The sequence below is a fragment of the Rattus rattus genome, chromosome 10, assembly GCF_011064425.1.
Source record: "Rattus rattus isolate New Zealand chromosome 10, Rrattus_CSIRO_v1, whole genome shotgun sequence".
NCBI classification, from domain to species: domain Eukaryota; kingdom Metazoa; phylum Chordata; class Mammalia; order Rodentia; family Muridae; genus Rattus; species Rattus rattus.
Genome location: NC_046163.1, coordinates 61,418,362 through 61,434,912, shown reverse-complemented (window position 1 = coordinate 61,434,912; position 16,551 = coordinate 61,418,362). Strand labels below are relative to the sequence as shown.

The following is a 16,551-nucleotide window of genomic DNA, read 5'->3' as shown; positions in this document are numbered from 1 at the left end:
GTTAGACAGCATCGTGAGGAGCAGAGGCCTAGGTGACGGAAGAGCCTGGTATCCCCGGGCAGAGCAGAGTGTGGCCCGGGGTGGGTGCTCGGCAAAGGTCTGGAGATGGAGTCTGAGACGGAAGCTGAGTCCGGGGTGTTTTGTACTCACTTGTCACTGCCTGTATCTGTACAAGGACTTGTTTCAAGCTGTACAGTAGTTGACTAAGCCAAGCACGATGATGTGAAATTGTTATATATGCGCTGCTATGGCGGCCTGACCATTAACGTTGTTATTCGCATATTCATTGTCTGTAACCAGGCAATTACAATGTTCCCGTGGAAGTCCTTGAGCAGTTGCTTCCTTGAGCTAATTTTGTTCTTTTATGTTGTTCTTTTTCACACTTGCTGATAACGTCTCTGCTGAGGGCTGTTATAACTTCCATTTACTGAGCAGAGTGTAGCGTCACCATCTTGAGTGCGAAGGGACTTCAGAAATTATTTTGCTGCAGGAGTTCATTGTTTAGAGAAAGGAATGGGCCTCTGAGCATTAGGTAACTTGTCAGTGCCACACCAACAGAGGTGGCAAAGCTGGAGGAAGTGACAGTCCAGTCCTGGAGCATTGGACTTAGGATCTTTTTAATCTTTAGGTCTTACAGGAAGGTCTTGCTTTGTGTCCCAGGCTGGCTTTCCTGGCATCCACCTGCCTCAGGTTTTCATGTGCTAGGATTGAAAGTGTCTCCCCGACTCCCACCCCAACAGCTTGCTTATCATAGTTTTAAAGACTGAGTTTAAAACTGGGATGGCAGATAATATATTTTCATAGATAAATCCAAATGACCCGTCCTCTGGACGCTGGGTTTCAGACGTGCTCTCTTAGGTGGAAAGTATGCAAATGCCTCTCGGTTTAATTCTCTCACTTTACAATGTGTTTCATGTTTTCTCAGAAATCTCTTATATTTAGCAGTAAAAAGATTAAAGTTAGTATATTCACCAAATTTTTGTACGTATATTTCTGTACAAAACCGAGGCCAATAAATTCTCATAACTTCTTGGATTAACTTAAAACTGGAACCATCTTTCTGCTAGAAATGGTTTGTTCATGCATTTTCTATGTGGATTTTCGTGTCTCGAGCCTCTTAAAAGTGAGTATTACTTTGCTTGTAATTTTCCAGCACTGGAGATCCGTGCTCCCAAGAAGTCGCTTGTTTAATTTCAATCATAGATACTAATAAAAGAAAAAATATTTTGGGATGTAAATATTGACTGGGAGCCCATTAGTCACAGGTTTCCCATAGCACCCACAAAGCTGTTTTCATAGAACAGGTAAAAGCAGGCAATTTAAAAACTGAGGAAAGCACACGTGATAATTTGTGCTGGGGTGAGAAACAGAATGCTGTTTCTTTCCTGCATGAGGCCTGCGTTTCATAATTAGCTTCTTAGAAACTGCTACTTTTCATTGCAGTACCATCAACCTGGCCCTGCAATTATACACTGCAGTAATTTTTATTTTTGATTATTATTTTGTGTGTAATGATGTGTATGTGGGAGGAGTACACATACCATATTATCCACATGGAGGTCAGGGCAACTTTGAGGGACTCATTTCTCTTCTACCTTTCCATGGTCCACAGTTAAACCTAGGTTGCCAGGCTTACACAGCAGGTTTGAGGTGCTCTGAATCTTCCCTAGCTTGTAAATGAATTTGTTAAAATTAACCTCTGTGAGGAATCCTGACCGCCTCTTCCCTGTATTGCTACTATTGATTTTTAATTGAGAATTGGGTTACTCTGGTTGGTGGCTGCTGTGATGTTGGTGAGGAGAGCACAGAGCATGGGGAGTGCTTGACTTGTGATGCAGTGCCCTGCCAGCCCACTTAGCTTGTTGGGACTTGCCACATGGCAGGCCTCAGTTTCTACTTGTAAAATGGTATTGTCATCTAAGGCTGGGTGTGCAGTCGCATGTTTTCTACAGACACCTCAAGGATATTAAACTTAAAATATGCTGTGATTATTTTGACAGTTTTCTCTTTTTCCTTTCATGGTAGGAGCTTAAAGAGCAAAGCAAAGTGGTTGGTTCCTTTCTGGACACCTGATGTGGCAAACATTAATTTAATTAGAAATAGCTCCTACAAACATTTCTTAGAGGACTGCGAAAAGCCTGCACGAGTCTTGCTTCTGACCTGTTCTGTTGCTTTGAGAAGATGGCATCTTGTATATCTTAGCCTGGCTTTGTCCTCATGGGCAGTCCTCTTGCCTCAGGCCCCAGGAGTACCAGACACAAACACAGACAGACAGACAGACAGATACACAGAGACACAGACACACACACACACACAGACACACACACACATAGACACATGGACACACACACACACAGACACACACACACAGACACCCAGACACACGGAGACACACAGAGACACGCATACACAGACAGACAGACAGACACACACACAGAGAGAGAGAGACAGACACACGGACACACACAGAGACACACAGAAACAGACACACACAGATACACAGACATACACACAGACACACAGAAACAGACACACACAGACACACAGACACACACACAGACACACACACAGACACACACACACACACAGACACATGCACACAGACACTGCCTCTATGCTTGGCAGGTCCTTGCCAACAAGATTTGTTCTTGCTACTAAATCTTAGGATTTGTTCTTGCTACTAAATCTTAGGATTTGTTCATGATCTAAATGTTTTTCTAGGAAAAAAAAAATGTGAAAACAGCCAGAAAAATTCCAGAAATGGAGGTTAAAGACATCTTCAGATGGATAGTAGATATTGACCATACCTGGTCCTTTAGGTTGTCATGAGAATTAAAGGATATAATTTATTTAAAATTCTTAGTATAGTGTCTGACACAGAGCAACTATTTAATCTTTTTTGTGTATGATGTGTGTCTGTGTGAGGTGTGTCTGTGTGTTTATATTTGCACATGTGCACACACACTAGCATACCTGGTAGTCGGTCGTTCTCTGACTTTGGCATTGACCCAGATTTTCACCTTCTTTGAAATGGAGTCTCCTTGATGTTTGCCCCTCTGTTGATTCTTTTTGCCTGTTAACTACCACATATGTTTTTTTCTGTAAACATGAGATCATTTTATAATACTAGTGTTTTTAACCAACACTGTGAATGTCTAGAACAGTGAGCCAATAACAAGAAGATTAACAGTGCTCTAAATGAATGCCATTGTCTTGGACTGTTACTCATTACTGAGCTGGTCAGTGATATTCATACCCTACTTCCATAGAAGCACTTAATCAGTAACATAAGTCTTTTGTTCTTTATACTTTAATGGTCCAAACAGTACTTGCACAGGGTGTGCTGTACCTGAGGCTCCAGACTGTTACATGGTCTGTGATCTCTTGGTGGCTCGCTCAGGAAGATCCTGCCTTTCTCTTACTCCCCATTCTGTGGGTATCTTTTCCTGCAGTTGGAGAAAAGGAGATAGTCTGTTGATCTGGGCTTTAAAAATAGTTTTACAAAAGAACAAAACCCAGATTCTATTGGTCATATTTAGAGAATGTTAAGGACTTAGTGGACTATTATGGGGAATGAGAATGGGTGGTGGTGTTATCATCATCTTAAACTACTGGTTTAAGCCAGAGATCCACCTTGTTGATCTGGGCTAAAAATAGTTCCTGGACAGCCTAAGCTACATAGCAAGAACCTGCTTGCTTCCGAGGAAGCAGACAACAGCAACTGCTCTCCCAACCCCGTCCCGCCTCACCTCCCCAACCAAAACATATGTGTGAACATATACCCTGCCTTGTGGTTGAGGCAGAAATATGGCAAGGTAGAGGCCATCTGAAGCTACAGAACAAGCCCCCTGTGGGGTGGGGGTGGGGCTTGTGTGGGCTGTGTGTGTGTGTGTGTGTGTGTGTGTGTGTGTGTGTGTGTGTGTGTGTGTGTGTGTGTGTGTGGGGAACCCATAGCGTTTCCCTAGATCTTAGCTTTTATCTCTAGTTTCCTGCTGATGGAGACTTGCTTCTCTTTATTTCCTCCTCCTCTCTCCTTACATCCCTACCATTTTACTTTTTGGCTAAATAAAGAATGCTGTAACATATCCTTATAGAAACTATTTTAATGAAATTTTAGGTTTAGTCATGGAGTAAACGCCAGTGGCAATGGGTTTTAGACGAAGGATTTTAAAAGGTACATTGAGGTTTGTTAGTAGCTGTAACTGCCCTTTAGAGAGGCCTCCCAGTACCCTCGGGTACAACTGCCATCAGTGTCCCAGGGTTAGGATTGGAGCAAAGCTTGTTGCGAGTCAGCTGTTGCCGGTGTTCCTGACTTGGTAATTGTTTGTTCACATTCTCTGGCGTGTTTGGCTGCCTGCCAATACTTACCTGCTTCTAACCAGCAGTCCTGTGATATGTAGGTTGGCTTCAAGCTACTGTGTCTGCAGAAGACTCAAGACTGAGGGCCTGTAGAGATGAGCTGTGCTCTGGGATTGGCATTAAGGTGAATCATGTGACGCTACCATCCACGTGGAAGGTAGGGGTTGATCACTTGCCACATTGTGACAAAAAACTTTTATAGAAACACAATGTTATATGTTGTGTAAATCCACTTACTTTAAAGAGCAACTTTCAAATATCTTTTCTAATTCTTTAATACAGGTCTTACTGTGTATCCCTGGCTAGACTGGAGCTCTATATGGACCAGGCTGTCCTTGAGCTCACAGAGATCCTCCTGCCTCTGCCTCCTGAGTGCTGGGATTAAAGGCATGAGCCACCATCCTCAACCTCTTAAACAGATCCCTAAGGCAGCTTCTGTAATCTTAGTTAATTTACAGAAAAGCAGGGTCTGCTTTTTACTGTTAATGATAGGTTTTGTGCGTGAAGACGTTAGGGGTACATCCTGGGTTTCTAGCACATAAATAAAGGGAACACATTAATTAATCACACTCCCTGGGCAGCTTGTGTGTTTGCTTGCTTTCCCTCTCCTCTTGTACAGTTAGTTTGCCCTGTGATAGATTTGGGGCTCTGGGATTTTACCTTAAACTGATGTATGCCCTGTCAGGAAGGACTTCTAAATTCCAGTTAGCACAGTGTCTGCTTCAAAATTTGCTCAGTCCTCTTTTCTGGCAGTGTGACAGTGGGACACCCAGCTTGGCTCTTTGGCTGTTCAAGGCTGTAGTGGAGTATTTTTACTACTTCATCTCCTCCTCCTTTTCCTCCTCCTCCTCCTCCTCCTCCTCTTCCTCCTCCTCCTCCTCCTCCTTTTCCTCCTCCTCCTCCTCCTCCTCCCCTTCATTTTTCCTCATCTATCACGGGAAATATGTTGAGCTGTTTTAACTCTCCAGATGCCTGTTCGTCACCCTCAGGTGTGTGTAGTGTAGACTGACAAGTTAGGTAAGTTCTGTGAGGGGAGGGGATGGCAAAGATAAAGTGAGGAGCCTGGTTTGAAATTCAGGAACCTTGTATGGTATTAATAAAGAAATGTTAGTGTAATTATATGTCTGTCTTTGTAGATTATAAAGAAGGTTTTACATTTTAAGAAAAATATATTTACTTTGAAACTATGCCATTCTGTCTCATTTGGCTGGCCTTGAACTCTTGATCTCAGGTAATCCTTCCTCAGTCTCTGGTGGCCTGTAGCTATATATTAGTATGCCAGACCAAGGTAATTCTCCGAGTTCTAAAACTTACAAACAACTTCAGCAAAGAGGCTGGGTATAAAATTAACTAAAAAAAAATCAGTAGCCTTCCTCTACACAAAAGAGAAACAAGCCGAGAAAGAAATTAGGGAAATGACACCCTTCATAATAGACCCAAACAATATAAAGTACCTCAGTGTGACTTTAACCAAGCAAGTAAAAGATCTGTACAATAAGAACTTCAAGACACTGAAGAAAGAAATTGAAGAAGACCTCAGAAGGTGGAAAGATCTCCCATGCTCATGGATTGGCAGGATTAATATAGTAAAAATGGCCATTTTACCAAAAGCGATCTACAGATTCAATGCAATCCCCATCAAAATACCAATCCAATTCTTCAAAGAGTTAGACAGAGCAATTTGCAAATTCATCTGGAATAACAAAAAACCCAGGATAGCTAAAACTATTCTCAACAATAAAAGGACTTCAGGGAGAATCACTATCCCTGAACTCAAGCAATATTACAGAGCAATAGTGATAAAAACTGCATGGTATTGGTACAGAGACAGACAGATAGACCAATGGAATAGAATTGAAGACCCAGAAATGAACCCACACACCTATGGGCACTTGATATTTGACAAAGGAGCCAAAACCATTCAATGGAAAAAAGATAGCATTTTCAGCAAATGGTGCTGGTTCAACTGGAGGTCAACATGTAGAAGAATGCAAATCGATCCATGCTTATCACCCTGTACAAAGCTTAAGTCCAAGTGGATCAAGGACCTCCACATCAAACCAGATACACTCAAACTAATAGAAGAAAAACTAGGGAAGCATCTGGAACACAATGGGCACTGGAAAAAATTTCCTGAACAAAACGCCAATGGCTTATGCTCTAAGATCAAGAATCGACAAATGGGATCTCATAAAACTGCAAAGCTTCTGTAAGGCAAAGGACACTGTGATTAGGACAAAACGGCAACCAACAGATTGGGAAAAGATCTTTACCAATCCTCCAACAGATAGAGGGCTTATATCCAAAATATACAAAGAACTCAAGAAGTTAGACCGCAGGGAGACAAATAACCCTATTAAAAAAATGGGGTTCAGAGCTAAACAAAGAATTCACAGCTGAGGAATGCTGAATGGCTGAGAAACACCTAAAGAAATGTTCAACATCTTTAGTCATAAGGGAAATGCAAATCAAAACAACCCTGAGATTTCACCTCACACCAGTGAGAATGGCTAAAATCAAAAACTCAGGTGACAACAAATGCTGGCGAGGATGCAGAGAAAGAGGAACAGTCCTCCATTGTTGGTGGGGTTGCAGACTGGTACAACCATTCTGGAAATCAGTCTGGAGGTTCCTCAGAAAATTGGACATTGAACTACCTGAGGATCCAGCTACACCTCTCTTGGGCATATACCCAAAAGATGCCCCAACATATAACAAAGACACATGTTCCACTATGTTCATAGCAGCATTTATAATAGCCAGAAGCTGGAAAGAACCCAGATGCCCTTCAACAGAGAATGGATACAGAAAATGTGGTACATCTACACAATGGAATATTACTCAGCTATCAAAAACAATGACTTTATGAAGTTCATAGACAAATGGTTGGAACTGGAAAATATCATCCTGAGTTGAGGTAACCCAATCACAGAAAAACACACATGGTATGCACTCATTGATAAGTGGCTATTAGCCCAAATGCTTGAATTACCCTAGATGCATAGAACACATGAAACTCAAGACGGATGATCAAAATGTGAATGCTTCACTTCTTCTTTAAAAGGGGGAACAAGAATACCCTTGGCAGGGAATAGAGAGGCAAAGATTAAAACAGAGACAGAAGGAACACCCATTCAGAGCCTGCCCCACATGTGGCCCATACATATACAGTCACCCAATTAGACAAGATGGATGAAGCAAAGAAGTGCAGGCCGACAGGAGCCGGATGTAGATCTCTCCTGAGAGACACAACCAGAATACAGCAAATACAGAGGCGAATGCCAGCAGCAAACCACTGAACTGACAATAGGACCCCCGTTGAAGGAATCAGAGAAAGAACTGGAAGAGCTTGAAGGGGCTCGAGACCCCTTATGAACAACAATGCCAAGCAACTAGAGCTTCCAGGGATTAAGCCACTACCTAAAGACTATATATGGACTGACCCTGGACTCTAACCTCATAGGTAGCAATGAATATCCTAGTAAGACCACCAGTGGAAGGGGAAGCCCTTGGTCCTGCTAAGACTGAACCCCCAGTGAACGTGATTGTTTGGGGGAGGGCAACAATGGAGGGAGGGTGGGGAGGGGAACACCCATAAAGAAGGGGAGGGGGAGGGATTAGGGGGATGTTTGCCCGGAAACCGGGAAAGGGAATAACATTCAAAATGTAAATAAGAAATACTCAAGTTAATAAAAAAAAAAAACTTACAAAAGATTAAAAACAAACTAGTTATTCTCCAGTGTTGGTAGAAATGAAAATGTTACTTACATTGTTAAAAACATAGATTGATAAGGGAAGATCAATTGTTAACGTGCAAAAGGACTGTTTCCATGGGGCTGGAACAATGACCCAGCAATTAAGAGTACTGCCTGCTCTTCCAAAGGACACAGGTTCAAGTCCTGGCATGTCCACTGAAGCTCACAACTGTCTGCAACTCCAGTTTAAGGGAATTAGGTGCCCTCTTGGGGACTTCTCAGGCACCAAGAATGAAGTGGTGTACAAACATATGTGGAGGCAAAGAAAAAAAAATAGAAATTTAAAAATGTGGGGCTGGAGAGATGGCTAAACAGTTAAGAGCACTGACTGCTCTTCCAGAGGACCTGAGTTCAATTCCCACCAACCACATGGTGACTCTCAACCATCTGTAATGGGATCTCATGCCCTTCTCTGGTGTGTCTGAAGACAGCTATAGTATATTCATATAAATAAAATAAATAAATGAATCTTCAAAAAAATTTAAAAATGCGATTCCCAAACAGGACGTACATATTGCTAGCACATACAGAAAAGGACTTATGTGTTCCATGTGTTAATACATGACTGTGACTTGAGCATTTCGAAGGCTGGAGTAGGACTGTCAAGTTTTGATGCACCATGGGCTTTTTACAAGTTTAAGGCTAGTTTGACCTACATGATGAGACCCTGCCCTCCAAAATAGAAAAAAAACCAAGGGATTTCATTTCCTTAATTAATCATAGAAAAGTACTCTTCTCTAGTAGTCGTTAGGATTGACAGAACGGTATATCACTCTTGGTGAAGAGTTGTTGAGGCAAACATGGCAGGCCTGTGGATATTGGGAGCTGAGAGTCAAGACAGCAGCTTGATGCAGGTGATTCTCATCTCAGAATGTTTTCTAAATATAAAAAAAAACCCAGAAGCAACCCGAAAATCCAGTCATAGTAGCGACGTTTGAAACTCTGAGTATTTGAAACTCTGTCTGTACAATACAATGTTAGAAACATTTTTGTTTCGATGCTAGTAGGGTTAGAGCAAGACTACATTCTGGTTTGTTGGAAAGAGGAGCATGAGGAAAAGACCAGGAATATAATCTGTTCAAATCTGTTGTTCTTTTCTTGAAGCAAACATTGATAGCAAAACAAATAAATTGTGATATGTTAATGACAGATGCAAAGTGATTATTTAAAAAATGAAAGCTTATTTTTTATTGTGATATATGATAAATGAAATTCTAGAGAATCAAGAAAAATATTTTCAAAAGAAAGCCATCTATTCTATGCTGTACTCACTCACACACACACACACACACACACACACACACACACACATATCACACACACAAGTCTGTGTATCTGTGTGTTCCTATGTATGTGTATATGTATATATTGGGCAGGAGAGATGGTTCAGTGGGTAATGAAGGTGCTTGCTGTCTAAGCATGAGGATTGGAGCTTGGATCCCCACACCCTTGTTAAAGCTGAGTGTGGCAGTTACGTCAGTAGCTCGAGTACTGAGACTAGAGTTGGGCAGGGATGGGAGGGTCCTGAGGCTCACTGGTCAGCCTGTCTAGCCATACAAGAGAGCTGAGTTGGAGGCCAGCCTCGTCTATATAATAGCCACCCCAGAGCCCTACCTCAGCAAACACAAAAATAGAGAGGAATAGAAGAAGACACATGAAGTTCCCACACTTGTACACATGGGCATGTACAACTGCTAACACACATGGGTGTGACAGACACACACACACACACACTCACACACACACACACAGTGAATAAAATAGTGTGCAGCTTTGTTATTTCCGCTTTTAAGCACCAAAGCATTTGATATAGAGTAGCAGGCAGATGGATGTTTAGTATTCTCATTAATAGACATTCAGGTGTTGGAAACGCTCACATCTGTGTTTACAGCACTGGTATTGAATTTGAATGTGCATGTGTACTTGCTGAGGCCATTTTTATAAGCAGATTCAGGGTGAGAGTGTCTGAAGAGGGGCCTGAGAATGGTAAACACATGGTGACAAGGGTTTAAGGAACCCTTTCTAGTCAGCTCTCTAGCTATGAACTGAGTTCTACCACTTAGGAAATGTATGACTGTTAAAGTTATCAGTTACACTCACTGTGTGTACTGCCCCTCAAAAGTTAGCTGTTGAAGTCACCCCTGGTAGCAGTGTGCTAAGATTCCTTCCCCAGGGGAGACGAAAGCAAAGTGTGCCCTTCCTCCCAAGATCTCAAGGAGGAAAAAGTCCACCACAGTTCACTGGGGAATTGATGAGCTGCTCGGGCTTCCTGATAGAGCCTAGGTGAGGGGTTCCTACCGAGCAGGGCAGAGGCCTTGCCTACAGCTGCATAAATGGAGACCCCTCCAATCTTTTCCAGCCTCTGTATATCCCAGACCCTGTGGCCACATGATAGGAGCAGCTGCATAGTCAGGAGAGAGTGTCCCACACTGCACCTCTATGCTGGTGAGGCTTAAACCATTGACCAGCCCAGCCAGGATGATCTTTGCAAGAGGACACAGATGAATCCCCCAAGATAGCAGGTGCTTATCTTAGAGAACAGCCACTCGTGACAAGTAGTTACTGAATACATGAAAACACCCCGAGATAATGGGTAGAATTGAAAACAAACATTATAATTTAGTAAAACAGCTCTGTGTTTGGCTCTGTGTATTAGTCACGGGAACCTGTGTGTATGTGTGCGTGCATGCGTGCGTGGGTGCCAAGCCCCTAAAGCCAAGTACGTAAATAAACTAATATCAGAACTCAGCTTGTGATATCTCATATCACGCTGAGTTAAGTGTAGCTAAAGCATGTATAAATAATAAACTGCTCTTAGTAGAGTAACAAATAATTAATAACAGAGTTATTTCAGTGATGGCTTTTCAACCACTGGCTAATAATTTAGAATGCTTTAAAATACTTCTACCTCGCTGGCCTCTTTAAACTTTAATTTGTGTGTGCGTGCACATGCGCGCCCTGGAACAGGAAATGCTTATACTCCATCAGTGGCAGCACAGAAAAGATGGCTTTCTTTTGAAAATATTTTTCTTGTTTCTCTAGAATTTCATACATGTATGCACTGAAATTTGATATGCCTACTCTCGTTTCTTCCTTCTGCTCCCTTCTTCCTTCCCTAATCTGCCCCTTCATGTTCCTGTCTTCTTCCTTTTATAACCCACCCATGACTTTCTTTTGAAATAAGATATTGAGAGCAGATGTTACAGTCTTGCCACTTTGACTAAACACAGATCTCAGGATGTTCCCACGGTGCCTGACGCTTAGAGGTTTTATGACCCCGTGTAGCTTAGGGAGTCGGGCATGCACGCACATCTTACAGTGAGGTGGCCGCGGGGCTCGTCTGCACGGCTCCGAGTTGCCTCTGCCTCGTGTGTTCTAGGCCCACCTTTACGCCCATGTCTGCTGCTTTCCTAGCATCATCTCTCCCGTCTGCTGGTCTGCCTCACTCCCTAAGCAGCAGATCTGAACCTTGTAGACTGGTTCTTAACTCTCCTAGTGCTGCCACCTTCCATTCAGTTCTTCATGGGTGGTGACTCCAATCAGGAAATTATTTCTGCTACTACCTAATAACTATAATTTTGGTACTGCTATGAATCATAATGTAAATATCTAATATGTGACCCCTCTGAGAGGGTCAGGTTGTTACCCACAGGTTGAAAACTGCTGCCTTAGACTGTTAATGTGGAGACACTCAAACCATTCTTATTTGAGTTAAAATGACCGCCCGTTCTTCAGCAAAAATTAAGACAACTTACAAAGCCTATTCACTAATTTGATTTTAAAATATGTTGCATGTCAATGCAAATAACATTTCATGAGAAATAGCTAGTTTCCAGTTTTTCCCCATTGTTTGCAAGTCATTCTAATGTGTGACTTAGTGGGCAACCCCGGGGCTTCCTGTCTGCTCCATAATCCTGTTGTAACACTGCACCATCTGGCCTCTGGGAAACCACTGGGTACTCTGGAAAGAAGAGTAAAAAGGACTTGCTATGACTTTGTGTTGCTAGGAAAGCCCTTTTGCAGTGCAGACCCCTCAGGAAGGTCTCTGGTCACCTGGCATTTTCCTTCTTTCTGACTGGCCTTCAGTCCAAAGGGCTTTTAGGGGAAGTTTGCCCAGGGCCTGATTTGGGGTACTCCACCCTCTCTTTCACTTGTCCTGATTATGCCTTATGCCATATCTGGGCATCAGTTCTCCAGCTGATGTGGCACTCTGGTTTCTTCCGAGGCACCTGCATTTTATCCCAGTTAGTCTAATGAAGGCCATTTCTCCTCTCCTCAGTTTACAGATGAATGATACACTAATGTGATGGAGTCTGCTCAGTGTTTATGTTTCTCATAAACTGTTCAAATCTATTGTTCTTTTCTGTTAGCAGACATTGATAGCAAAAGAAATGAATATGTTAATGACAGATACAAAGTGATTATTTAAAAATGAAAGCTTATTTTTTATTGTGGTACTCAGACCTTTAGTTAAGTTTTGTTTTAAAAGAAATGTCTATAGTACTGTTTTCTTTTAGTGAAATCCTACTTTGTAAAATAGAATTAGATATATAGTATGTTTTATGGTACAGTATCCCACCAAGAGTCAGTCTGATGTTTATATAGTACTAGTTTATATAGTACTACAAGACCTTTTTGACATTGTAATAAAATGCCTGAGGCAAACAATTTAAGAGGAGGGAAGGTTTGTTTCAGACATTTCAGCACATCCGTTTGCCTTGAGCTCATGTTGGCATGTTATTCCACGGTGGGAGCCTGTGTTGGAGGAAGCCTGTTTACCTAATTATAGTCAGGAAGCAAAAAGTGAGGACAAACCCAGGATTTTATTTTCCCCTCTATTACAATTGGAATCTGAAATGCCCCCAGGCTCATGTTTTGAAAACTTGTTCCTAGTGGCTAGGGCCTAGCTCACTGGGAAAGGCTCACTAGAAAGGTTGGTCAGCCTCATCCTGTCTGCCTACATTGCAGTGTGGAATGCCATGGTAACTTCCCTCTGCATCACGACCGTCATGAATGCTGCCGGACCTTCACTGTGATACACAGAGCCAAGAGAAGCCTTTCTCTCCCAGTTGTTTCTATCAGGCATTTTGGTCACTACAACACAAAAACAAGCAATGCTCTTCCAGTGTAACCTAACTTCTTCTCATTAGGCCCCACTTTCTAAAGTTTCCGTCACCTGTGGGAACACAGATTGCTAACCAGGCCTTTGGTGCTCACCCCTTGGGGCACACTCAGTGTGCAACCAGATTTTTCTGGTGCTTTGCTATTTGAACAAGTTTAAAAATACTCACATGATGCAAACTGGAAAGAAATGTGTAGGCTGAGATTGATGTCTTTTGTCTTAGTTAGGGTTATTATTGATAATGAAACACTGTGACCACAGCAACTTAGAGACAAAAGGCTTTATTTTACTCATAGTTCTTATAACAGTTCATTTTCAAGAGCAGTGAGGGCAGGAACTCAATCAGGGGAGGAGCCGATGCAGAGGCCATGGAGGGGTGCTGCTTCCTGGCTTGCTCCTGATGACAGAACCCAGGATTACACTACCCATAATGGGCTGGGCGCTCCCCCATCAATCACCCATTAAGGAAATGCCTGGTAACTAGGTCCTATGGAGGCGTTGTCTCAACTGAGGCTCCTCCTTTTAGATGACTCCAGCTTGTGTCAAGTGACATAAAACGAGTCAGGACATCTTTGTACAGCATAAAGTTCCTGCATCTCAGCCATGGGGAGGGAGGCAAAGGCACAAGGAGATGCCATTACAGTGACCTACCTGGCTTAGCATCTCATACATCTGATACAAATGATTTCTTTTAGATTTCCCCCTTGTGTTTTCTCATGCTTCTGGCAGAGAGCTTGACTCTGGAACATAAATAGAGTGAATCAGAGAATAAAGGACAGAGTAGCAATCTATTGATTAGGTATCGATTCTGATGATGGGTGAGTCTGCCTTGTCTGATAGCTTGCATTGCTTCATATGCTGTAGATGTAGGCATTCATGTGTCAGAGTGTGTTGATTGAGTATCTACTAGGTGCTTTAAGAGCATAATGGGAAAGCTAGCAAAGCCACTGTTTTAGCCAGAATAGTTTAACCCTGATTGCCTGTGGTGGCTTGGTTAGAATGGCCCCCAGAAGCTTATGTAATTGAATGCTTAGTCACCAGGGAATGGCAGGATTTGAAAGGATTAGAAGGATACGGAGGTGTGGCCTTGTTGGAGGGAGTGTGTCACTAAGAGTGGACCTTAAGGTTTCAGAAGCCCGTGCCAAAGCTCGTGTCTCTCTCTTGGCCTTTGGATCAGGATGCAGCTCTCAGTAAGCACTCCATGCCATGTGTGCTCCCCACCATGATGATAATGGAATAAACCTCCAAACTGTGAGTCCCCAGTTCAGAGGTTTCTTTTATAAGAGCTGCCCTGGTCGTGGAGTCTCTTCACAGTGACTCGTGCACAGTTGAACGGAGGAGGACGTTCTCGTGTACTTGGATGACTGAACTGTTGTTAGAGACTGTCTTACACGGTATCTGCTTTGAAGAAGAATAACCCAGAGCTGTGTTTTCTCGATGTCAACAACCTAAGGGAAGAAAGAATTACTTGGCTGGCGGTTCAGTCTGTGGTCATGTGACTCCTGCTTCTGGCCCTGATGAGGTAGAATTTGGCAGTATGCCATGGTAGAGGGAAGATGCTCACCTCATGAACAGCAGCAAAGAGACCAGGTTAACACTTCAAGGCATATTTCCGGTGACTTCTGTCCTCCAACCCAGCTTCTCCCACTAAGAGCCCATCCAACTGTGAACTAACCAAAGCATCCTCATGATCGGCCGCCCTCTGTCGGACTGGCCACCAGCTGGGACCAAGCCTGCAACATGGGTGCCATTTTGGAACACATTTCCTGTTCAACCCTAACAGTCTCAAAGTGCAGTCAGATAGAGGGCACTGACCATGGAGGAGAACGTTAGATCTTCCTGTTAAATAATACCTGCATTTCTTTTCTAAAGGGGATTAACACAGGGTGGCAGGCAAGTGAGTGCAGATGTGGCTGGCTGGGGGCCAGCCCTCTGAAGCCAGCCTGCACAGGCAAAGCCTGCCAATCCCTAAGGCATAGGAAGCTCTAGCGCACTTCATGTCAGAGCTGTTGTGAAGCTGTCATCTTGTGTTTCCTTTGAAGAACCTGTCCTTACAGAGGGCCAGGTCTCTGACCCACAAAGCCCTGAAAGAAAATTCCTTTGCCAAAAGGGAGTTGAGAGTGCTACAAGTGACTTGACACATGGTGTTGACTTAGAGGCTTCCAGGGGGTCTTTGCAGTTGGTCTCATTTCCCTAGAGGAAAGGGGTTCCCTATACACATGACTCCCTGTGGACTTCACAGGGCAGTGTGAAGTGTCTCGGGATTCTTTGGGCTCTGGCATGTTTAACTGCAGATATTGTGGGGGATGGTCAGTGTGCTGATAATACTTGAAATGTGTCTTGAGACACTTTTTAACACTGGCTAAAAAGGGAAAAATGCTCATAGGAGCCCAAGGTTCGGTTTCGGGGGTGCCAAGTTATCGTTTCTTTCCTGGTGTCAGATTAATGGGGAGGTGGAAAATGAAAGCTGGAATGAGTTACTCTGACACCCAAAATGGTACTCGTTGAGACAGGCACAGTTCTGAAGTTCAGCCCCTCTTTTTCTGTCTGCTCATCACCTTCAGCGCTTACCCAGAACATCCGCATTGTTCAGGGGATTTGACTTAAGCCCTCATCCATACTTTCTGTCTTAGTAAATATCAGGTTTGGCTTAATGGTTTCCTGAACTAAGTCATTCAAATGCTGCATTGTTATTGATTTTAATATGTTTGTGCTTCAGATGTGGATGTCATTGGGAATGGCCATTATTTTTCCTGATTTGGCAGGTTAGAACAAGGTTTGGGTCACAACCCTGTTAGAGAGGTGGCTCTGCTGAGAGAGGGCCGTGAGATTCACGGTCATCAGGCCGGGGTTCAAGGCCCTCAGCCCTCAGCTGCACAGCTTTCCACAGTTCACAGCGCGGGGTGGCGCTGCAGCGTGAACCTGCCTGTAAGTGGTGAACTTAGAGCCACGCTGGCTCCAAACCAGGTTGTTTTTCTCCTCAAGACTGTTTCCAGGAGATCGTTTCATTTTATAAGATTTCTTGAATACTATAACATGGCCCTGGTTGAGTTTTCCCCAATTTACACTTAAATGGTGGGTGCATGATGGAGAGAGGCTCATAAATTTTAATTTTAGATATGTTGGGCGACCATAAAATTATAATGAACATCACATGTGAACAGTGACTGTGCTCTTTCTACATGGATGTAAATGAAATAACCCCCTCCCGTGTGTGTGTGTGTGTGTGTGTGTGTGTGTGTATGTGCTTTATACTGATACTCTACGTAATTTATATGTTGTTCCATATGTTGAACAAGCTAATATTAAGGAGAA

The 16,551-nt window shown here is 43.1% G+C and overlaps 1 protein-coding gene across 3 annotated transcripts in view; it reads left to right on the top strand.

Annotated features, from left to right (window-relative positions):
* Disp1 (dispatched RND transporter family member 1) overlaps positions 1–16,551 on the top strand; it is a 133,633-nt gene that overhangs the window by 28,320 nt on the left and 88,762 nt on the right. The window contains exon 1 of one of the 3 annotated variants that reach the window (XM_032914930.1): positions 4,408–4,483. The exons of the other annotated variants lie outside the window; for them this stretch is intronic. Within the exon in view, the coding sequence (XP_032770821.1) occupies positions 4,455–4,483 (29 nt within the window). The 5' untranslated portion in view covers positions 4,408–4,454. Of the gene's footprint in view, positions 1–4,407; positions 4,484–16,551 lie in introns of those variants that run through there. 3 annotated transcript variants of the gene reach the window in all.